This window comes from Dama dama, chromosome 20, assembly GCF_033118175.1.
Source record: "Dama dama isolate Ldn47 chromosome 20, ASM3311817v1, whole genome shotgun sequence".
In the NCBI taxonomy this organism is placed as follows: domain Eukaryota; kingdom Metazoa; phylum Chordata; class Mammalia; order Artiodactyla; family Cervidae; genus Dama; species Dama dama.
Genome location: NC_083700.1, coordinates 8234593 through 8259932, shown reverse-complemented (window position 1 = coordinate 8259932; position 25340 = coordinate 8234593). Strand labels below are relative to the sequence as shown.

The window sequence follows — 25340 nt, the reverse complement described above, 5'->3', positions numbered from 1 at the left end:
AGGGTCAGCCTCTTGCCTTTGCCCTTTGCAGTTGGCAGCTGGTTACAGTGACTGCAGAGGGGATGCTTCTTCTCACTCCCCTTCTCCATATCTTCAGTTCCTCTCTTCTCACTCTGTCAGCAGCAATCGGATGCCTGTATATAGATGATTTACAGATTTTATCTAGTCCTTCCAGTTATCTTCAGGGGGAGTGTTGGTTACTATAAGCTACTCCATCCCACCTGGGAACAAAAATAAAAAGTTAACTTTTACCTTGCTGTTGCTGTGATTCATGTTAACTGATTATGCTTTGCTTTTTGAATTGGTTAGTAGGAAGCTCAGAGACAAATTTGAGGCCCATCACCAGCAGAGTGTATAGAACCAAATGTAATATTGATTATATTTTGGGTATTAACCTTAGCTCCAGCTTACCTTAATGTCCTTATTCTCTTTCCCCATATCTGCATTTCTACACTTATTTGTTTGTCTGTTGATTTACTTAGTATATTGTACAGTTTTGGAAGCCAGTTCCAATTTTTTTTAGAATGAGTCAGAGTAAAAATAGTTAAAAAATCAATAACACCTACCCTTTATTAAATGTTACTGTTATAAGGATTACTCTGCTGTAAACATTACTAAGTACTTGACATATGTACTCATATTTTCTCATAAACAAATACTGTTATTACTATAAAACTGAGAGGCTTAAAGCTTAATTAATCTTCCTAAGGCCATAAAACCTCTAAATTGCTTAAGAAAGAGTGAATGTAATATTTAAAATAAATGATCCCCTCTCCTTCTGGATATCATTTATTGAGCCCTATTGCCTTCAAGGAATTGTTAAGTTCCTTATACATTAAATCTCTGCAACAACCTTGCTTGGCAGGATTTTTTAAGACTAGGAAGTCGAGGTTCAGAGAAGCTTAGTAACTTGTCTTGAGGTCCCACAGTTTGGAACAGGCAGAATCAAATTTTAAGCATAGGCCTCTTTTGATCCTAAACTATCCCACAACTTTGTTCTCAACTCCTAACTCATGTCTACCTAGCTGTCTCAACTTACCTCCTTGTTGAGGGAAAGGACACACTATTTTAGCAGGAGGCTTTCACTGTTTTGTTAACCAGGAAGTCTAACATACCTTATCCAATCCTTATCTCCGTACCCAGAAATCCAGTACAACTTGGGGACCCCTCTTCTGGAGTTCTGCAATAATTGTTTCTGGAGAGTATTTTAGGCTTTTAGGAAAACTGCAATTCTAAAGGGCTGTTCTTAAGGGAAATTTCGACTTGGGCAAAAGAGGTCTTGGCAAAATAGCCTCATTGTACTTAGAGGAACCCAAATAAGTTTCCTTGGCACCTAGCAAGATCCCAGTATGTAGATATTTACTTGCACAGTGAACAAGTCTGAAGCAGTCCGCTCAGCAGGGTTTCTGGAGAGAAGGGGCCCAAATGACAGCTTCTTTAATTAGACCACCTTGTCCTCTCTGGAGCTGGAAAAACTAGGTCATGGAAGCCTGGGCTTGAAGAAAGAGGAAACAGGGATCAGACTTGACTTTCAGTCCTGATTACCTTAATCAGCTGTTCATCCTTGAGTAAGTCAATTCACCTTTCTGAGCCTCAGAGGTTCTGATATTTAACATGGAACCATTGGAAGGATTGATTTCTTGAAGGCCTGGCTCTAAAGTTTCATGATTGCAAATGTTCCTTTAGGTCGTCAACTGCCTTGGGTCCCCTGGTTGACCCTAATAGCTGAGCCCCTCCCCCAGCAGTCTTACCTGCCCCATGCCAGAGAGGCCCAGCTGTCCGCTCTCCGTGGCCTCGGCCTGTGTGCCATGCGTGTGTTTTCCTGGAAGCTGCATATAGGACACTCATTGATGGGGAGAGCCTGTGGTCTGGAGTTGACAGTGAGATGGTAAACATCATGAAACAAGCGGCCCTTTCAGGCTCTCAACTTTGGCAGCACAGTGTGAAAATAATTCTTGGAAGCTGGGGCCTGGTGGCAGCTGCTGCTCCTCGGCCTGCCTGCCAGGCCCCACCAGAGCTCAGGATGAACCGCCTTGCTGCCTGGGCATGCAGCAGCCTGTGCTAGTAACTTTCCACTCTGGGAAACTGGAAAAGTCAATTGGCTTCTCTGTCCGGGAGATTGGCGGGTAACGGAAGCGTAGGCAACCACCAAGACAACTCAGCAGGCAAAATCAGGTGATGCCTCTTTGCTTCAGGGTCTCTTGTTTCCCTTTGTGATTTTCTACCTTTTCATGCTGCTTTATATTTCATAATACGAAGCTCAGAGACAGATGGGTGGGCTTTGATCAACAATGAAGTGGGCTTGGGAGAAAGTAAGGGGACCTGACTTTTAGGACTTGGGCCGACTTGGCAATTCTGAGTCTTCACTATTGGCTGGGATCCCTTCCACAGGAGTTTGCCAAAAATAGGTACATTCAATGGGAAAACCACACTGGTCCCGCTGAGAAGTGCCACGTTGGTTGCTGAGGGCCAAGGTTTATCCTGGTGCCAAAGACCCACTAGGATGAGGAAGGCCATCCAAGATCAGCTCATCTACTTTCCTGTGTCCTTTCTCTGAGGGCCAAGGTTTATCCTGGTGCCAAAGACCCACTAGGATGAGGAAGGCCATCCAAGATCAGCTCATCTACTTTCCTGTGTCCTTTCTCTGAGGCCCCTGGGAATACCAGTTCATCAAGGAGCTTTGCCTCGTGGCTGCTTTGATGGCTTTTATCTCTGAACTCCCTTTCTTCATGCTACATTCCTTGTTCTCAGCTTCTAGACCTACAGCTCTGCTCTGTTGTCTGAAGAAGGTTTGTAATACTTGTAGCCCAGAGTTTTACTCTGGCTTGAGTTGGGGATCTTCTACTGACTAATAATCTGGTCAGAACTTCTCTTCCTCTCATGCAGTTAGTTCACTTCAGTCACTCGGTCGTGTCTGACTCTTTGTGACCCCATGGACTGCAGCATTCCAGGCCCCCCTGTCCATCACCAACTCCTAGAGCCTGCCCAAACTCATGTCCATCGAGTTGGTGATGCCATCCAACCATCTCATCCTCTGTCAACCCCTTCTTCTCCTGCCTTCAATCTTTCCCAGCATCAGGGTCTTTTCCAGTGAGTCAGTTCTTCACATCAGGTGGCCAAAGTATTGGAGTTTCAGCTTCTGCATCAGTTCTTCCAATGAATATTCAGGACTGATTTCCTTTAGGATTGACTGATTTGATCTCCTTGCTGTCCAAGGGACTCTCAAGAGTCTTCTCCAACACCACAGTTCAAAAGCATCAACTCTTTGGCGCTCAGCTTTCTTTATAGTCCAACTCTCACATCCATACACGACTACTGGAAAAACCATAGCTTTGATTAGACGGACCTTTGTCGGCAAAGTAATGTCTCTGTTTTTTAGTATGCTGTCTAGGTTGGTCATGGCTTTTCTTCCAAGGAACAAATGTCTTTTAATTTCATGGCTGAAGTCACCATCTTCAGTGATTTTGGAGCCCCCAAAATAAAGTCTCTTTATTATTAAGACAGTAAGTTTCTTACTGTTTCCATTATTTCCCCATCCTCTCATGCAAATGCCCACAAAGCACTCTTGCAGCACTGTCCTCTAGAGATTGTTGTGAATTGGCAATGAGATGGTGCTCCCTGTGACAATCCTGACCCTCATCAGGGAAATGCTGCTAATCAGGGTAATTTTCTCAGCAAACATGGGCTTTTATGGCCTTTTATGGCCAGACACTTTGAGAGGTTCTGGGGCAGATCAGTTGTAACACCTGCTCTGAAGAATTCAACATGTTGTTAAGATCACACTTCATTTATCCATCCTTGAAATCATCCTTCCATCCATCTACCCATCACTCTACCTCTTTCTTTCTTATTTAATTGCTAAATGCATGGTGAGTACCTAATGGTACTCTGTGTTTGTAGGTGGTAAGGGGGAAAAGAAAAAACCTGATATAATTAGTATTTTCAAAATTGCTTACAATTTCAGTAAGGAGGTAAATAAGCACAAGTAAAATGGAAAATCTCAGGTGAAGGTTGCTACCTAAATGAATGTCCCAATTTTTCCCGTCACCACTTTTATCTTCATACCATGTTTTAATGTTTTCCATAGTTTTGTCAGGCTTCTCTGTTAGATGGTAAAGAGTCTGCCTGCAATGCAGGAGACCCATGTTCGATCCCTGGGTCAGGGAGATCCTCTGGAGAATGGAATGGCTATGCACTCCAGTATTCTTGCTTGGGAAATCCCATGGACAGAGGAGCCTGGTGGGCTACAGTCCATGGGGTCGAAAAGAGTCAGGCATGACTGAGCAACTGAACAACAAACTTGTTAAATTCATGAGCAAAAGGATGTGTGTGTGTGTGTGTGTATTAGTTGTTTAGTCATGTCTGACTCTTTGTGACCCCATGAGCTGTAGCCCACCAGGCTCCTCTGTCCATGGGGATTCTCCAGGCAAGAGTACTGGAGTGGGTTGCCATGCCTTCCTTCAGGGAATCCTCCCAACCCAGGGATCAAACCCAGGTCTCCCACTTTGCAGGCAGATTCTTTACTGTCTGAGCCACAAGGGAAGCCCTATAGTGGCCCAGACTTTTAAGGAAGTCTCAGATATCTGCTGCCAGGTTAAATGGCACTAGTAGGGGTTATCCTTCTTTAACTTCCTAGGCCTTTTTTTTTTTCTTTCTTTAAAAAAATTTTTATTTTATTATTTTTATGTATTTATTTATTCTTAGTTGATTGCTTTATAATATTGGCTTGATTTACATCAACATGTTTTTAAGTTCTGCAATAATAAACAACATAATACAAAATTCTTCTTTTACTAGTTTTTCTACCTTACCTATATATATTTATTAAGGACTCAGTTAATGCCAGGCTTCAGGAAGCTCACTTGTGCTACTGTATGGAGAAGGGTCAATAGGAGAGCCAGGAAGAAGAGCTAGAAGGTATTATAGTATTCCAGGCATGAGGTGGTGGAGGTTGGGCCCTGCATAGAAGTAGTGGGGAAGGGGAGGAATAGCTGAACTTAAAAAAATTTCAGGAGGTATTGAACTGGCAAATTTTTTAAGTTCAGCTATTTCTCCCCTTCCCCACTATTTCTATGCAGGGCCGGGAGACGTGGGTTGGATCCCTGGGTTGGGAAGATCCCCTGGAGAAGGGAAAGGCTACCCACTCCAGTATTCTGGCCTGGAGAATCCCATGGACTACCCCATGGGGTTGCAAAGAGCTGGACACAACTGAGTGACTGTCACCTTCACTTTCATTGGGCTGGCAAAAACCTTCATTTGAGTTTTCTGTACCATCCGTCCCACTGTTCACACTGTTTGCACTGTTCGCTGAACCCAGGGTAGGCAAGGCATGAGCTAAGAGGCTGGAAGAAGCCTCAAAGAGCCATCGGAACTGCAGACACAATTATTCTCCCCTGGCTGGCAAGGCAGCTGTAACAGCCTCTCTCCTGGCTGACTCAGCAGCCATAGCACAACCATGACATAACCTCATATAACATAGTCACGCTGTCGCTCCAACACAACCCCAGTGTGGCGGCAGCCAGGGCTTCATGGTGAATCGCATACAGGTGAGTTGCCCACAGTAGCCCGCGGCCAAGCGAGTACCTCGTGATACACATGTGCAGTGCTATAAAATGATCTCAGCCATTACATAACCATGCACAGTCATTGTTTACAGAACGTGGGGTGGGAGAGCCTGACCGGCGCTATCTTGTTAATTTCCTCACACCATCTTATGGAAAAACCTGAATAAACTTTTTGGCCAAACCAATAAATTTGAGGGATTTGCTGATGAACCAGATGATTCTCAGAGGCCACGTTTACATCTCACTTCTTGATTGCCTCTTAGCAGAAATACATGTCACCTATCATCCTGAATTCTTCCTCTCCAAAAACTTTGTATCAGTTTCCAGGCAGAGGTTCAGAGATCGCAGCCCCTCTCCCCTGACTCAGGGAGAACCCTTCTAGTTTTTGTCAATGTTGTTGCCACTCTGCTATCTTCACACAGTTTGGGCTTAAAACACTTTTGTGATGGAAGGACTGGGGATGAGGAGGAGGGGGCTCCGAGACATTTAGCATTTTTTATGTGAAGAACTGGAGCCTCATCTTCTCCCCCAGTTCCTCTAATTATCAAACTTGATTGTGCATCAATGCCACCAGGAGGGCTGAGGGACCGTCCTTTTGCTGGGCCCCATCTGCAGATCCAGTAGGATGGGGGTAGGGACTGAGAATTTGCATTTCTAACACGTTCCTGGGTGATGCTGGTGCTGCTGGACCTGGGAGCACACTCAGAGGACCACAGCTCTAACAAAGTGATAGATAAGGAGACCAGAACCTTGGGGAAGGGAGTTGGTACTCCTTTGTACCAAAGAGAGTATCCCAGGTGGGATCTCAGGTTTTCTCTCTCTCTGTTAACTAGGGTAAATTCCCATGTAAGTTTAGTTAGACCATAAAATAGAAAGGGTCCCTGAGCCTAGGAAATACAATGGAACCAAAATCATGAAGGCAGCTATAGCAGCAGCAGCTCTGTGGAAACTTCTTGGTTGCTGTTCCCAGGATAAGCTATGCCTTGGTGGGGAAGTTATTTGCAACAATATCATGATTCACCCCAGGCGAACCCCCTTCCCGATTTCTGGTTTACTTTAGATGTTCCAGGAAACAGTTTTCATTACACTCACAGCTCAGTGTCTGGAGATACATGATAGCCAGGAATGAAAGCCCAGTGGGACGGTGAACATGGATTTCTCTTTCTGTCCGGCATGGCCCCCGAAGATCATCTGGTGCTCAGGCTGGGAGGGATCTGGGAGCAGAGCGGTTCCCAAGACTGGCTGCACAGCAGAATCACCCGGAAGACTTTAGAAGCATGCAGGTTCCTGGGCTCAGCTTCAGAGGCAGAGGCTCACAAATGTGTATTCTAGAACCTCGCCAAGCAATTCTAAAGCAATTGGTCCATGGACTGGCTTTGGGGAACCACTGCCTTAGAGAACATCTACTCTGACTCCCTGCTGTCCACAGGAGGAAACTGAGACCCAAAGAGGGTGTGGGGTTTGCTCAGATCCCATATGGATTAAGTGGTGGAGCCAGGAATGAATCTGAAATCATTTGCTTTTCAGAGGTTGTGTAGTTTAGCGTGGTCACAGACTCTAGAGCCAGATTCTAATCTGAGTAAGTATTTACTTGGTGAAAGGTCTTGGGCAATTATTTAAATTCTTACCAGTAAAATGGGTAATAAGTGGGAAACCTGAAATAATGAGTAAGAAAATGCTTATCTTGTTGTCTGACACTTGATAAGTGCTTCTAAATGAATGTTATTATTACATATTTCATCGAATTTAAGAAACTGCTGACTGTAAGATGTGTCATTGCTTTCTGTGCCTCTAAGGAAAAAAAATACTGATGACCCATGACTCACTATTTGTTTGCAAGATGCATTCAGATTTTAGGGACGTTCACATGTGGAAAAAAAAAAATGAGAAATACGGTATTCCACTTCTCTTTCCTCCACCCTGTAAAGATAATTATGTTATTAAGTTAAATATTTCAACAGTAAGTGCAGATCTGTGAAAAACAAGCACCTAATGTGTGAGAAGAACCACAAGGAGACCAGTGTGGCTGATGGGAAGGGTAGGGTGGAGATGAAGTTCGAGACAGTCAGGGGACGGGTTATGTGTAAAGATTTTTAATTTTATTACCAGTGAGATGGGAAGTTAATGGAGAGCTTTGAACAGAAGATTTACATGATCGCATTTATATTTTAGTAGATACATGGGGAAGGATAGGGTGGATGATGGGAGGCCGGGTAGAAGATTCTTATTCTATTCGTGGTGATAGAGGACAGTAAATTGGCCTAGACTGGTAGCACAGTATTTGCAAAAGGTAGACGGGATATGGGAATATTTTTAGAGTAGCTAACAGAATTTCCTATCAGCTGGTGGACTGGATATGAAGTGTGAAAGGAGTCAAAGATGGGCCTCAAGATTTTTGGCTCAAGTCTTTGGAATGATGGAGTTGGCTGAAATGGAAAAGACCCAGGAATGAGTTTTGGAGGGAGAATATTTCACTCAGCTTTCTTTTTATTCCTGAGCTATAGCTATCTCAAAGGTTTACCTTCTGTTTTCAATGAATGTTTTAAAGCAAATATTCTCTCCCCAGATGTGCACTGAGAAATAAAGGCAAAATGAACAAGATACAGTCCTTTTATTTTTTCCTTCCAAAAGCTTGCCATCTATAGGGAGGTAGGACTAGACACAAGTGTGACCTAGCAGTGTGTGCCAACTGCTGTAAGAGAGATGCTGGAAACGTCAGAGGTCAGAGGAAGGGGAGATTTACTGAAAGCGGGACTATCTGCCCTCCAAAATGCGTGCTTTAGTTGAGTACAATTAGACGACCAGAGGAGGACGCTAGCTAATAACTTAGGCTAGTCGTTCCACTGCAGGTGCAACCAACCAGAAACGCTCCTTCCTTGCGTTCCCTGTTCCCTTTGCATGAAGCGTGTCCCCCTCTGACGCCACCTGGTCTGTTGTCTTCCTTCAGCGAGTTCTGTGTTCAGTTGCCTTATCTCAGAGATCCTCCTGGTCTTTTTAGGCAATACCCATTCCCTTCCTGCACTTGATTTTCTTCACAGACGTTACCATCTTCTCTCAGATTAGACACTTATTTGCTTGCTGTCTTCTCTCCCACCCCAGAATGTAAACTCTGTGACAAAAGGTGCTCTGTCTCTTTCTGTTTGCTACTGTAACACCACAAAACTCCCCCCAATTCATTGAGCGAATTCATAAAAATAAGAGTTGAAAACCTCACAGATTTGGAAAGCAATACACCAACAAATAGATTTTCACGCTGGGGGTGATGTTGGAGGTAGGACTGTCTCTGGGAACAAAGCTTTGGTTTCAGAAGGGAGAGGGGAGTGCCAGAGAGCAGCTCTCTTACGCATCTGCTGAGCAGCTTGCGTCTCGGGAGAGACAGCTTGCCTCCAGTCACTCTTTTCGCTAAAGCAGAGGGGCAATCTGGTGCGCTGGGACAAACTTTGGGTTGGGACTCAGAAATGTGATCCAAGTCGAACCACTGCTGCTTAATAGTCATGGGACTTCAGTTTGTGTCCTCATACATAATTTGAAAATAATAGTACATGCCCTGCCTATCATATTGGGTTATTGGAAGGGTGAAATGAGGTAGGCACTTGGACAGCACTTTGTAGACTGTGAAGAATTGTATTTTAGGGGTCAAGATGGCAGTTGAGGGCACTGTGACATGCATGATTGCCAAAGGATCCAGGAATCCCTGCCTTGGCCAGCTCAGCCCCCTCCCCAGGAGGTGCCTGAGGGGAATATACCCACAAGGGACAGTGGCAAAAGGAAAGCAAAGTAAAGTAGCTGCACTTGGGTCCCAGACGCCCGCGCAAGTACTCTGGGAGACTGGACCAGGGCGTGTAGATTGTGGGCTAGGCCTCCTGGAGCTGTTCCTTGCCATTAAGTCACTGGTGCTAAAGTTTAAAATATTTAGTACACCCAACAACATGTAGGAGAAGTTTCAAGCAGGAGGTTGGAGCAGACCTGGAGTCAGAGTACCACTTTTGCTGAATGATGGACTCGAGCAGAAGAGAGGACCATGCCCTGTGTGTGATTTTGAAATGTATGTTGACCTCACGCATTAATAATTTTGGCTAACTGGCATGTTGTATTAGAATTTCCTAATCCTTACTCCTCCCTTCGATTTCTCATTCTACAGAGTTCAGAGTTTGAGAATTTGATGCTTTATTTGTGAAACTCCCAGATTTACACTTAAGATTTGCATTTAAGGGTCTAGAATAATGATTATCTGTGGAACCAATCACCTCTGAAGGAGAAATTATACATTTGATAAGAACAGGCAAAGCTAAATCCCCATGTTCATCTCTTGATTCAAATCTGACTTGGAAAATGAAGTGGACAGTAACATGGACGAGTTTCAGTGGGTATATGGCCATGTTTCTTGCCAAAGCTGCCTATATATGACTTTGCTTAATTAAACTACTTCTGGGAGAGTCAGCTGGCCCAGAATCATCCTTCCCCTAGGGTCAGACAAGAATTCAGGAGCTGTGCTATATGCGGGACACACAGATGGGCCTCTTGCCTTTAGCTTGCCAGTATTACAGTGGATGTCACTATTTTCCAAGCCCGCCATGTTCCCAAGGACAGCAGTTTGGCTGTTTCTGTGCCAACCTTGGACACAATGCTCACATGGAATCATTTTCTCTTTGACAGTTTGCAGCCACTCCAGGGAACTTCTAGGAAAGGAGTTGGCTCCCGCTAGCCTTGTGATCTCCCTACCTCTGTCACTTTCCAGCCTAGGGAAATCTCATCTGTCTTACTGCCATCTCTACTTTGTGCTACAGTCCCTTAACAAGCACAGGCTTTCTAGGCTGTTTCTTTCTAGAAGTTTCTTCTTTCTAGAAGTTTCTTTCTTATTTCTGCCCTGTAAACATAAATCTTCCAAGGGGTGAAGGAACAGGAAGGCTTGGCTACTTGCTTTGAAAAGGGGTTTGAAAATATGCAAATAAAATCTTAATGTGTTATCCCATTCCAGAGGTTACTTTTTGAAAAATAACTTCACTGATGTACAACTGACATACAGTTGACTACACACATTAAAAATGCATGATTTGGTCTGTTTTGACATATGTATAGACCCGTGAAATCATCACCATAATCAGGATAATAACCATATTCATTTCTGCCAGAAGTTTCTTTGGGCCCCTTTGTAATTCCTCCTGCCCACTCCTTCCTTCTCTAGGAAACCACTGATCAGCTTTCTGTTGCTGTGGATCGACTTGTTTTCATTTTCTAGAATTATGTATAAACGGAAGCATACCGTATGAACTCTTTTTTGCCTGGCTTCTTCAGTGCTTTCCCTCAGCACAGATATTTTGAAAGTCTTCTGTGCTGAGTATGTATTGATGGAGCATCCTTTTTTGTTCCTACTGGGAGTGGAGATGGGACTAGGGTGAGGCAAAGGAGGGGCCTAGGGTGCAGAGTGGAAGCGGGCGCTTGCCCTCTGCAAGGGCACCACCACTTCCGTGACCCTGGGAGTGAGGGCCTCCTGACACTTCACACCCTCGGCTTCTCACTTGCTTCATTCCAACCCCAGTCCCTGCTGAGTAGTATTTCATGGCGTGGGTATATTGTAATTTGTTTATCCTTTACCTGTTGATGACATGCGGTCGTTTCCCAATCTTACATATTGGAAATAAAACTGTTAGGCACACTCCTAAGTCTATGTATGAACATACACTTTTATTTCTTTTGGGCAAATACCTAGGAGTGAACTGGGTTTCCTAGGTGGCTCAGTGGTAAAGAATCAGCCTGTCAATGCAGGAGACTCCGGTTTGATTCCTGGATTGGGAAGATCCCCTGGAGGAGGAAATGGCAACCCACTCTAGCATTCTTGCTTGGAAAACCCCATGGACAGAGGAGCCTGGCGGTTTACAGTCACAAAGAGTTAGACACGACTGAGCACGCACCAAGCACAGATGTGTGGGTCTACTTGTAGACTTTCTCCTGTTTCCTTGGTATGCATGTCTGTCTTTATGCCAATATTACACAGTCTTGATTTCTATAGTTTTATAATGTCTCAAAGTCTGATGTTAGTCCTTCCTCTTTGATCTTCTTTTCCAGTTTTTCAGCTTTCCTGCCATCTTTGCCTTTCCATATGCTTTTTAGAATCAGTCCGTTCATTTATACTAAAGTGTCTGCTGAGACTTTGATTGGGTAGAATGGACGGATTGACTCTTTTGACCCATGAGCCCTGTGGTGTGTAGCTCTACTTCTTTAGATCTTTAATTTCTTTCTGCAGTGTTGGGTAGTTTTTAGTATACGGGGCTTCCACATCTTTTGTCATGTTTGTTGTTGTTGTTCAGTCACCCGGTCACGTCTGACCCTTTGCAACCCCATGGACTGTAGCACGCCAGGCCTCCCTGTCCCTCACCATCTCCCGAAGTTTGCCCAAGTTCATGTCCATTGCATCCAGCCATCTCATCCTCTGCCCTCAATCTTTCCCAGTGTCAAGGACTTATCCAGTGAGTTGGTTGTTTGCATCAGGTGATCAAAATACTGGAGCTTCAACTTCAGCATCAGTTTATTCCTAAGTATTTTGTAGTTTTTGATGGTATTTAAATTGCAACTGTTCACCACTAGTATAAACCTTATCTAATTTTTAATATAACTGATCATATTATCTCCAATTAAAGACAGCTTTACTTCTTCCTTTCCAATCTGGGTGCCTTTTATTATTGTTTCCCCCTTGACTTGTTGCTCTATCAGGAAATTTCAGTATTCTAAAATATTCAATCATTATTAGAATAATTTCAATATTCCAACATTGAGTTATAATTGACATATAGCAGTATACTAGTTTCAGGTATACAATATATTGAAATTATAATTGTACATATTGAGAAGTGATCACCACAATAAGTCTAATTTGACATCCATCACCATGCATAGTTACAAAAATATTTTTTCTTGTGATAAGAACTTTTAAGTTCTAAAGTTCTACTCTCAATGACTTTAAGTATGCAGTACAGTATTATTAATTATAGTCCCATGCTATGCTTTATATCCCTATGAAATGTTTATTTTATAATTGGAAATTTGCACCTTTTGATCCCTTTCACCCAGTTTTCTCATCCCCCACCACCTGCCTCTGGCAACCATCAATCTGTTCTCTGTATCTGTGAGCTTGTTTTTTTTTGATTGTTTGGTTTTTAGATTTCACATGTAAGTGAATCATATGGTATTTATGTTTGACTTATTTCACTTAACATAATGCTTTCAGGATCCATCCATGTGGTCACAAATGGCAAGATTTCATTCTTTTTCTTATGACTGATTATCATTCTATTGTTTATACTCCATTGTGTATGTATGTATGTACATATACATATATATATATGTACACACACACACACACACACATACCCCACATCTTCTTTACCCATTCACCTATCAAAGAACACTTACGTTGTTCCATAACTTAGCTATTGTAAAGAATGCTACAATTGAAATGAAGGGTGAACATGTAGTTTTGAGTATGGTTTTCATTTTCTTCAGATAAATGCCCAGAAGTAGAATTGCTAGATTATATCGTAATCGTATTTTTAATTTTTTGAGGAACCTTTGTATTTTTTTCCATAGTTGCTGCACCAATTGACATTTCTAGCAACCGTGCATAAGCAGTCTCCTTTCTCCACATCCTCGCCAATACTTGTCACTTCCTACCTTTTTGATAATAGCCATTCTAGCAGATGTGAGGTGCTGTCTCATTGCGGTTTTGATTTGCATTTCACTGATGATTAGTGATGTTAAGTTTTTTTTCATATACTATCCGTATGTTGACCATCTGTATGTCTTCTTTGGAAAGAAGTTAGTTGAAGAATAGTTGAAATCTCCAACCATAATTATGAATTTGATAACTTTTTGGCAGTTTGTTTTTTGGCTTCATTTGTTGGGAAGCTTTGTTATGAGGTGAATAAATGTTTAGGACTGTCATGTGTTCTTAAAGAACTAACTCCTTTATCACTGTGAAATACCATCTTTATTCCTTGTCTTGATATATTGGGTCTGATATTCAGCTTTCTTTTGATTAACTTTTCATGGCATATTTTTCCCATATTTTCTTATAATTTATCTGTGTTTTTATATTTAAAATATGTTTCTTACAGGTTATATGTACTTTAAACTTGATTTTTCTTTTTATTTATTTATTTTTTTTTTGATTTTTTATTTTATTTTTCTTTTTAAATCTACTCTGATAATTCCTACTTTCTAATTGGTATATGTAGACCATTTCTATTTAATGGGAGTATTTATATGGTTAGCATAAAATCTGTATTCTTGCTATTTGTTTTCTATTTGTCCTATTTGTTTCCTTTAATTCTGTCTTCTTTTCAACTTTAATTGAATTTTTATGATTTCATTTTATCTTTTCTTGACTTACTAGCCATAAGTCTTTAAAAAATATTATTTTAGTGCTTGCTTTAGGGTTTATAGTGTACATCTTTAACTAAATAATGTCTACCTTCACATAATGTTATATCACTTCACATAGAGTATATAAAAAAAACCTTTCAGCAGGATAGCTTCTATTTTTCCTTTTTAAGTCTTTATGCTGTTATTGTCATGTATTTTAATTTTGTATATGTCATAAACACAATATGTTATTATTTTTGTTTAAATAGCCTGTTACCTCTTAAAGAGATATAAATAACATTGAAAATCATCTTATTTACCATGTAATTGCCATTTTGAATGGGATATTTGCTGTCATCTTTATCTTTGGTCCTCTGTTCATAAAGTATCCTTTTCCTCTAGATGTTTTTAAATTTTTCTCTTTATCACCTGTTCTAAGCAATTGGTTTATGAAATGCTGTAGCATAGTTTTCTTCATTTTTTTTAATGCTTCACATTATTAAGTTTCTTGAGTTTATAATTTTCATCAAATTAAAGCAATTTTACACCATTTTTATTCAAATAATTTTCAATCTTCCTCCTTCCTCTTCTTCACAGAATCCATTTATATGTATATCTAGATATTTGAAATTGCTCCACATCTTACTGATGTGATTACTTTTTGATTATTGCTTGATTCTCTTTTCTTTCATTGTTTCATTTTGAATAGTTTCTACTGTTGTCTTTATGTGTATTATTTTCTTTCCAATATATAATTTGCTTTTAATTCCATACAATGTATTTTAGCTCACATATCACATTTTATCTCTGGAAATTTGATTTACTTCTTTTCTTTACCTCTATAGCTTTCCTTATATCTTTGAACCTATGCAACACAGTTATAAGTATTTTGGTGTTCTTCTTTTCCCATTCTAACTTCTGTATTAATTATGAATCTGTTTCAATTGATTTTTTAAAAAAATTATAGATACTATTTCTTTGCTTCTCTTACAGACCAATTTTTTAAATTGCATGGGACATATGTATACTAAAAAATTATTTATTGTTTATCTGAAATTTAAATTTAGCTAAGGATCCTCTATTTTATTGCAATTTATGTCTTGAGACCTCTAGTCCCCTTGATCTCTCCAGACTCTTTTCTTTGTCTTCTGAGCTCAGGAAATCCTCCAGCCTCTGCCTGCATTTTCACTCCCTCTGCTATAGCCTGGATGCTCTCATCGAAGTAAGCTTTGCAATTGTGGAGCTCATATTGTTTGTTTCCTTTCTCTCAGGGATTGTTGCCCTTTGTTGTCTGATATTCATTATGTTGAAACCCAGTTTTTCATATACTATTCCTGTTTTTTGGTTGTTTTACCCAGGAGAATAAATCTGGTCTTTGTTAGTCTATCTTGGCTGAAGGAGGAAGTCCATCTCTAGAGATTATTATTCTTAGCCAGAGGCAAAAGCATGGAGCTGATGGGGCCAAAGCTGTGTGTTCAGTACCTTTATAGGAGAGTTTTTTGCTCTGCTCCATAGTTTTATGAAATCAGCTATCTAAGGGAAAAAAATGCTATGGATTATAAAAGGTACCTAGTAATTATGGGGATGTGCATTTACCACTGTTGGGAAACTGATTAGAAATGCATGTCTGCTAATAAGAAAATGGGGATAGGCCACAGAGTTATTACCAAGTGAAAGGATAAATCAGCACATCACAGGATTGTCAGAATTTGGACCATAAGAAAGGGTTGGCTGAGGGTCAATGATTGGAAAACTGAGCACTAATAAGCTTGGAGACCAGTCCAGGAAGAAAAGGCTGAGAGAGCCAGAGTGGTCAAACTGGGGTTGTAGAGGGACTTAGTCCCTCTTTCCTGTCCAGTAATCAACTGCATCCTAGCTAGCGGTCTCTGAAAATAAAAATAAAAGCATTTCCTCTCTTTTCTTTTTGGTTCTTCTTGCTTCAGCTATATGCCGCTATCCTCTGGGCATGTCAGGAGGCCACATTCCAGATGAGGACATCACAGCTTCCAGTCAGTGGTCGGAGTCCACAGCTGCCAAATACGGAAGGTGAGAATGGACACCTCAAAAAAACCTGAGTTCTGGGCTGGACAGATGGCTCCCTTGGGGCTTCCCAGGTGGCCCCGTGGTAAAGAATCTGCCTGTCAATACAGGAGATGCAGGTTTGATCCCTGCATTAGGAAGATCCCCTGGAGTAGGAAATGGCGCCCCACTCCAGTATTCTTGCCTGGAGAATTCCATGGACCACCTGGCAGACTGTAGTTCATGGGGTTGCAAAGAGTCAGACACTTCTGAGGGACTGAGTATGCATGCGTGGGTTGGACAGAATAACTGGCTCAAGGGGCTAACAGAGGAGGATGATATTTGGTGGGAGCTGGTAGGAATGGGGGAAGACACATGTGCTAGTCTAGCAGCCTCACACTAGAGCCTCACCACTCATTGCAGGTTGGTTTATTGACATGTGGGACACTTGCTTTAGCCACTCTCTCACCATGAACCACTGCAGGAAGTGGACTACAGTGGTACCTATGGGAAAGTGCAGATTAGGTAGGACACTGGAAGTTAGGAAACCTGATCCTCTTTTTGGTGAGTATCTGTGAAACATCACTCACAGTAGAAGACATCAAGGACTTAATTAGACATTGAGGCATCCAACAAATTCTTCCCTCCTCTCAAGGATACCTAACACTGAAGGGCCATCCTCATCCATAAACAAAACATGGTAGGTTTCTTGTGGTCTAATGTCAGGGGTCCTTTAAAGCAATAAATACCCTTGTCAAAAGCTATTTAACTTGTTAGGAAATAACCTTCTTCTTGGAATCTAGTTCTTTTGGCGTAAAATATTGATCTCTGTTAAAACGGAATCATCCATTTTAAGCCTTCCTATAATCATCCCTAAAAACCTTCTCCATGATTCCTGTCTTGGAGTGTGAAAGATTAGAGTGATGTCTGGTGGGGCTGGAAGGGAGTGGCAATGATTAGGTATCATCTGTGAGAGGAGACACATTCCTGGGAAGAGGGAAAGGGGGAAGAGGGTCCCCAAAATAAGCTTTACAATGATTTCACAATTTTGCTTGGTCATCCTGGAGGTCATAAAATGAAACCAGATTATTTACTTTTCCCTGACATGCCCTTACTCCTCACTCTCACCATAGGTTTTCATGGCTTTTTGCTGAGCTGCCACGCTCATCCTGCTGGTTGAAATTCCACTGCATTGCACAACCCACACTGCAGATCTGATGATTCCTCCCTCCCCACTCTTATAACTTGATATCCAGGCAAGGAGTGGCTAGCTTTGTTATAAGGAATAGAGGGTAGGGAGGGTTTCATTGCATGGGACCTCCCTTGAGACCTCTAAATAAGGGTGGGAAGTAAAGGCTACATATTGTCTGAAGGTCTCCATCTCCCTGGTGGTGACTGTCTTTCTGGGTTTCATGGTGCCCCAGGGAGAGGGAACTGGCCACAAGCGGGTACGGTGGTGACAGTCAGACTGGTGGGGAGAGCCCAAAAAGTCCATCTGGACTGGACTTCCAGCCTGCTCTCTCCCTTCAGGACTGGCAGCTGCTTGCTGGGGACTGGTAAATAACTGTGGTTTCATGGTTCCTTCCTCTTCCCCTAACCCCCATCCATCAAGGCTGGACTCAGAAGAAGGGGATGGAGCCTGGTGTCCTGAGATTCCAGTGGAACCTGATGACCTGAAGGAGTTTCTGCAGATTGACTTGCACACCCTGCACTTTATCACTCTGGTGGGGACCCAGGGGCGCCATGCAGGGGGCCATGGCATTGAGTTTGCCCCCATGTACAAGATCAACTACAGTCGAGATGGCACTCGCTGGATCTCTTGGCGGAACCGGCATGGGAAACAGGTAAGAAGAGACATCCAAACCCTGGGATGTCTGGGACCGTATTTTGACTTAGGCTAGAAGAGGAAGTACACAGATTGTCCATGCAGCTGTTTATGTGTCCGCAGACCTGCCATGCCCTTGTGAATATGTGACCCAAGATGAAGAGGAGGGTGGGGGCATAGACAGGGCTATCAAGGCTGCTGAGAGATATTCAATGCTGTGAATGAATACATTCTGCTTCTTGAATTAAAAAGAGAGGTTCCATCAAAGAGATAATGACTTGGGGAATGAAGAAGAGTCAGCATAACTGCATTGCATCTCCTCAGTCTTTCTCTCCCTTCTTCTCAGGTGCTGGATGGAAATAGTAACCCCTATGACATTTTCCTAAAGGATTTGGAGCCACCAATTGTGGCCAGATTTGTCCGCTTTATCCCAGTAACTGATCACTCCATGAACGTGTGCATGAGGGTGGAGCTTTACGGATGTGTCTGGCTGGGTAGGTGTCTAAAGAGAGAGAGCTTATAAACTTTATTAAAGACATCAACCCCTGGTCAATAAAGGCAATCAAATCAGAAGGAGGATTTATTTCCACTAAGAATTGCAGTGGAATTACTAATCATCCTGGTTAGAGTAAAGAAAGGAATATTATTCATCCACCCAGGGTGTGGTACCCACACCAAGTTACTTTGCTGACTGCTGCTACAGGGGAGTGCTCCCCAGGATGGCTCCTTGTGTGCCCAGATTGAACCCTCGGTGGACACACTGCTTACAATAGCACTCTTGAAGCCTCAGACAGTTCCCTGGGATAGCGGGTCTAGGCAGCAGGTACATCTCCTTCCCAAAGGCACTGACACGTCCGTGTTTCCTTTGGCAGATGGCTTGGTGTCTTACAGCGCTCCAGCTGGACAGCAGTTTGTACTGCCGGGAGGCTCCATCATTTATCTCAACGATTCTGTCTATGATGGAGCTGTTGGGTACAGGTAAATCCTGGGAGACTTTAATCATCAGGCTAGGAAAATGACCACCAGAAGAGAATAACACTTTATCGTGGCCTGGGAACAACACTGCATGAATCAATCAGCTAGCCAGTGTTTATTTAGCACTTATACCAGGCATGGTGTGATAAATTTAGATACAGTAAAATCAGTTCAGTTCAGTTCAGCCAGTCAGTCATGTCTGACTCTTTGTGACCCCAGGGACTGAAGCACGCCAGGCTTCCCTGTCCATCACCAACTCTCAGAGCTTGCTCAAACTCATGTCCATTGAGTCGGTGATGCCATCCAGCCATCTCATCCTCTGTCGTCCCCTTTTCCTCCTGCCTTCAATCTTTCCCAGCATCAGGGTCTTTTCCAATAAGTCAGTTCTTCGCATCAGGTGGCCAAAGTATTGGAATTTCAGCTTCAGCATTAGTCCTTCCAATGAATATTTAGGACTGATCTCCTTTAGGGTGGACTGGTTGGGTCTCCTTGCAGTCCAAGGGACTCTCAAGAGTCTTCTCCAACCCCACAGTTCAAAAGCATCAATTCTTCAGCGCTCAGCTTTCTTTATGGTCCAACTCTTACATCCATACATGAGTACTGGAAAAACCATAGCTTTGACTATATAGATCTTTGTCAGTAAAGTAATATCTCTGCTTTTTAATATGCTGTCTAGGTTGATCATAGCTTTTCTTCCAAGGAGCAAGCATCTTTTAATTTCATGGCTACAGTCACCATCTGCAGTCATTTTGGAGCCCAAGAAAATAAAGTCTGTCACTGTTTCCATTGTTTCCCCATCTATTTGCCATGAAGTGATGGGACTGGATGCCATGATCTTTATTTTTTGAATTTTGAGTTTTAAGCCAGCTTTTTCACTCTCCTCTTTCACTTTCATCAAGAGACTGTTTAGTTCTTCTTCGCTTTCTGCCATAAGGGTGGTATCATCTGCTTATCTGAGGTTATTGATATTTCTCCCAGCAATCTTGATTCCAGTTTGTGCTTCATCCAGCCCAGCATTTCTCATGATGTACTCTGCATATAAGTTAAATAAGCAGGGTGACAATATACAGCCTTGATGTACTCCTTTCCTGATTTGGAACCAGTCTGTTGTTCCATGTTCTGACTGTTGCTTCTTGACCTGCATACAGATTTCTCAGGAGGCAGGTCAGGTGGTCTGGTGTTCCCATCTCTTTAAGAATTTTCCACAGTTTTTTGTGATCCACACAGTCAAAGGCTTTGGCATAGCCAATAACGCAGAAGTAGATGTTTTTCTGGAACTTTCTTGCTTTTTTGATGATCCAACATATGTAATGGATGTAGTTTTTATCTGAAAGGAACTGAGAGCCTAGTTTGGGAAGACAAAGTGAAAGTGAAAGTGAAGTCACTCAGTCAGGTCCAACTCTTTGTGACCTGATGGACCTGCCAGGCTCTTCTGTCCATGGGATTTTCCAGCAAGAATACTGGAGTGGATTGCCACTTCCTTCTCCAGAGAATTTTCAACAAGACAAAATAATCATGAGGGAAACAGTAAATTATACAAGAAGGGCTAAATTTTGTAGTATGATAAGGTAGTCATCTTTTTGACCCTCAAAAGGGACATGAGGTCTGACATAAATTATAGCCTACTTATGGAGACAAAGGGCCAGAAGAACTAAAGCTACAAGCATAATGAACTGGATTTCTAAAGAAGTTCAGAAAGAATGAATTCCACACATGTAAATGCTTTAGAAATTGTGAAAAGAAGGACACTATTAAGACCTAAAACAGACAAGGAAAGTCTCTAGGATGAGACGGTAGTTGGCGAAAAGGAGGCAGGCAGAGGGAGCAGAGGAAAGGAATCGGGGATGAGGACCAGAACGACCTGACTACAGCAGAAGCTGGAACTGGGAACAGCAGGAGGACTGATGGATACTTGAAGTGAACCAAGGGAGGGCCATGGTAGAGGAGTATGTTCAGATAAGGAGGAATTTAGGGTTGGGTAAGAGATGTTCTCCCCATCCCAATTCATTCCAAGTCTTGCCATTCTTCTACCCCAGATCAATAGTTTTCTCTCTGAAGTTGATCTTTGTCTGCACAGGTTGAGCTTGGCAGAGAGGTCTCAATCATAGTGAAACCCACACTGCATAATTGAGGTTGTGGGTGGTTGAGAGAGAGAGAGAGTTTAGTGACTCTCAGGAAGAGGACTGTGGAATTACAGCACTTCCATTTTCTTAGGTGTGAAGAATAAACTACTGACCTTCAGCTTCCCAACCCCTATCTGAAGACATGACTCATCAGATTTTCTGTGGCAAATCACTTCCTTTCCATCTACTTAGTCATTGTTCTTCCCCCTGTACATAAGTTGGTCTTGACATCATTTCACTTAGCCACACCCAGCTGCCATAAAAATCAAGGCACAGAGGAAAGCAGAGATCAATTGAATTCATCTTAGTTTAGTAAATCTTTGCTAATCAACTGTTACTACATGTAAGGAATTTAGTAGGGATTCACATATAGCAAAGTCATTGATCCTGCATTTAAGAAGGTCACAGTTTATTAGCCATCTGTATGTCTTCTTTGGAGAAACGTCTGTTTAGGTGTTCTTCCTATTATTTTGATTTGGTTGCTTTTCTGATACTGAGCTGTCTGAGATGCTTGTATATTTTGGCGATTAATCCTTTGTCAGTTACTTCATTTACAATTATTTCCTCCCATTCTGAGGACTGTCTTTTGATTTTTTTAATTTTTTAAAAATTTATTTTATTTTTTAAAATAACTTATTTTTTATTGAAGGACAATTGCTTTACAGAACTTTCTGTTTTCTATCAAACCTCAACATGAATCAGCCATAGGTAGACATGTACCCCCTCCCTTTTGAACCTCCCTCCCATCTCCCTCCCCACCCGACCCCTCTAGGGTGATGCAGAGCCCCTGTTTGAGTTGCCTGAGCCACACAGCAAATGCCCATTGGCTACCTATTTTATATATGGTAATGTAATGTTACTCTTTCCATACATCTCACCCTCTCCTCCCTCCTCTGCATGTCCATATGTCTACTCTCTATGTATGTTTCTCCATTGCTGCCCTGTAAATAAATTCTTCAGGACCATTTTTCTATATTCCATATATATGCATTAGAATATGATATTTATCTTTGCCTTTTTGACTTACTTCACTCTGTATAGTAGGTTCTAGGTTCATCCACCTCATTAAGACTGACTCAAATGTGTTCCTTTTTATTGCTGAGTAATATTCCATTGTGTACCACACTTTATCCATTCTTCTGCTGATAGACATCTAGGTTGATTCCATATTCTAGCTATTGTAAATAGTGCTGCAGTGAACAATGGGATACATGTGTCTTTTTCAATTTTGGTTTCCTCAGGGTATATACCTAGGAGTGGGACTGCTGGGTCATGTGGTGGTTTTATTCCTAGCTTTTTAAGGAATCTCCATACTATCTTCCACAGTGGCTGTATCAATTTACATTCCCACCAACAGTGCAGGAGCGTTCCCTTTTCTCCACACCCTCTCCAGCACTTATTGTTTGTAGACTTTTTGATGATGGCCATTCTGACCACTGTGAGGTGATAGCTCATTGTAGTTTTGATTTGCATTTCTCTGATAATGAGTGACGTTGAGCATCTTCTCATGTTTGTAAGCCATCTGTATGTCTTCTTTAGAGAAATGTCTGTTTAGGTCTTTTTCCCACTTTTTTATTGGGTTGTTTGTTTTTCTGGTATTGAGTTGTATGAGCTGCTTGTCTATTTTGGAAATTAATCCTTTGTCAGTTGTTTCATTTGCTATTATTTTCTCCCATCCTGAGAGTTGTCTTTTCACCTTGCTTATAGTTTCCTTTGCTGTGCAAAAAAGCTTTTAAGTTTAATCAGGTCCCACTTGTTTCCTTTTGTTTTTATTTCTGTTACTCTAGGAGGTGGGTCACAGAGAATCTTACTTTGATTTATGTCATCAAGTGTTCTGCCTATGTTTTCCTCTAAGAGTTTTATAGTTTCTGGTCTTACATTTAGGTCTTAATCCATTTTGAGTTTATCTTTGTGTATAGTGTTAGGAGGTGTTCTAATTTCATTCTTTTACATGTAGCTGTCCAGTTTTCCCAGCACTATTTATTGAAGAGACTGTCATTGCCCCACTGTATATTCTTGCCTCCTTTGTCAAAAAATAAGGTACCCGTAGGTGCATGGGTTTATTTCCAGGCTTTATATCTTGTTCCATTGGTTTATATTTCTGTTTTTGTGCCAGTACCGTGCTGTCTTGATGACTGTAGCTTTGTAGTATAATCTGAAGTCAGGAAGGTTGATTTCTCCAGCTCCATTCTTCTTTATCAAGACTGCTTTGGTTATTTGGGGTCTTTTGTGTTTCCATATAAATTGTGAAATTTTTTGTTCTAGTTCTGTGAAAAATGGTATTGGTAATTTGGTAAATTGGTAATTTGATAGGGATCTCACTGAATCTGTAGGTCATATTTGGTAGTATAGTCATTTTTCACAATATTGATTCTTTCTACATGGAATCTCTCTCCATCTGTTTATGTCATCTTTGATTTCTTTCATTAGTGTCTTATAATTTTCTGTGTACAGTTCTTTTGCCTCCTTAGGTAAGCTTATTCCTAGATATTTTATTCTTTTTGTTGCAAAGGTGAATGGGATTGATTCCTTAATTTATCTTTCTGATTTCATTGTTAGTGTATAGAAATGCAAGTGATTTCTGTGTATTGATTTTGTATCCTGCAACTTTGCTAAATTCATTGATTAGCTCTAGTTATTTTCTGATACTGTCTTTAGGGTTTTCTATGTACAGTATCATGTCATCTGCAAACAGTGAGAGCTTTACTTGTTTTACAATCTGGATTGCTTTTATTTCTTTTTCTTGTCTGATTTCTGTAGCTAGGCTTTTCAGAACTATGTTGAATAATGGTGGTGAAAGTGGACACACTCGTCTTATTCCTGATCTTAGGGGGAATGCTTTCAGTTTTTCACCATAGAGAATGTTTACTGTAGACTTACCATATATGGCCTTTACTATGTTAAAGTAGGTTCCCTCTATGCCCATATTTTGAAGAGTTTTAATAATAAATGGGTGCTGAATTTTGACAAAGGCTTTTTCTGCATCTATTGAGACTGTCATATGATTTTTATCTTTCAATTTGTTAACATGGTGTTATCACCTTGATTGATATTCATATATTGAAGAATCCTTGCATTCCTGGAATAAATCCAAGTTGATCATGGTGTATGAGCTTTTTGATGTGTTGCTGAATTCTGTTTGCTAAAATTTTGTTGAGGATTTTTACATCTATGTTCATCAGTGATATTGGCCTGTAGTTTTCTTTTTTTGTGTTGTCTTTGTCTGGTTTTGGTATCAGGGTGATGGTGGCCCCATAGACTGAGTTTGTGAGTGTTCCTTCCTCTGCCGTTTTTTGAAAGAGTTTTAGAAGGATAGGCATTAGTTCTTGATAGAATTATCCTGTGAAGCCATCTGGTCCTGGGCTTTTGTTTTTAGGGAGATTTTTGATCATAGCTTCAATTTCAGTGCTTGTAATTGGGTTGTTCATAACTTCTATTTCTTCCTGGTTCAGTCTTCGAAGATTGAACCTTTCTAAGAATCTGTCCATTTCTTCCAGGTTATCCATTTTATTGCCATATAGTTGTTCATAATAGTCTTATAATCCTTTGTATCTCTGCATTGTCTGTTGTAAGCTCTCCTTTTTCATTTATAATTTTGTTGATTTGATTCTTCTCTCATTTTTTCTTAATGAGCCTGGCTAAAGGTTTGTCAATTTTGTTTATCTTCTCAAAGAACCAGCTTTTAGTTTGATTAATATTTACTGTTGTTTCTTTCATTTCTTTTTCAATTATTTCTGCTCTGATCTTTATGATTTCTTTTCTTCTAATTTTGTTTTTTCTTTGGTTCGTATTTTTCCAGTTGTTTTAGGTGTAAAATTAGGTTGTTTATGCAATGTTTTTCTTGTTTCTTGAGGTAGGATTGTATTGCTATAAACTTCCCTCTTAGAACTGCTTTTGCTGCATCCCTTAGGTTTTGAGTTGTCGTGTTTTCCTTGTTATTTGTTTCTAGAAATTTTTGATTTCCCTTTTGATTTCTTCAGTAACCTGTTGGTTATTTAGAAATGTATTGTTTAATCTCCATTTGTTTGTGTTTTTTACAGTTTTTGTTTCTTGTAATTGATATCTAGTCTCAGTGTTGTGGTCAGAGAAGATGCTTGATGTGATTTAAACTTTCTTAAATTTGCTGAGGTTTGATGTGTGACCCAAGATGTGGTCTACCCTCGAGAATGTTGCATGTGCACTTGAGAAGAAGGTGTATTCTTCTGCATTTGGATGGACTATCCTGAGGATATCAATGAGATCCATCTCATCTAATATATCATTTAAGACTTGTGTTTCCTTATTAATTTTCTGCTTTGGTGATCTGTCCATTGGTGTGAGTGGGGTGTTAAAGCTCCTGCTATTATTGTGTTACTGTCAATTTCTCCTTTTATGTCTGTTAGTGTTCGTCCTATGTATTGAGGTGGTCCTATGTTGGGTGCATAGATATTTACAACTGTTATGTCTTCCTCTTGGATTGATCCTTTGATCATTACA

General features: G+C 41.1%; 1 protein-coding gene across 5 annotated transcripts in view; it reads left to right on the top strand.

Moving 5' to 3' along the window:
* Window positions 1–25340, top strand: part of DDR2 (discoidin domain receptor tyrosine kinase 2) — a 172849-nt gene that overhangs the window by 107900 nt on the left and 39609 nt on the right. For all 5 annotated transcript variants that reach the window (XM_061120233.1, XM_061120230.1, XM_061120232.1 and 2 more), the window contains 4 exons: window positions 15866–15968; window positions 17554–17785; window positions 18113–18260; window positions 18639–18744. In XM_061120233.1, coding sequence (XP_060976216.1) covers window positions 15866–15968; window positions 17554–17785; window positions 18113–18260; window positions 18639–18744 — 589 coding nt within the window. The remainder of the gene's footprint in view (window positions 1–15865; window positions 15969–17553; window positions 17786–18112; window positions 18261–18638; window positions 18745–25340) is intronic.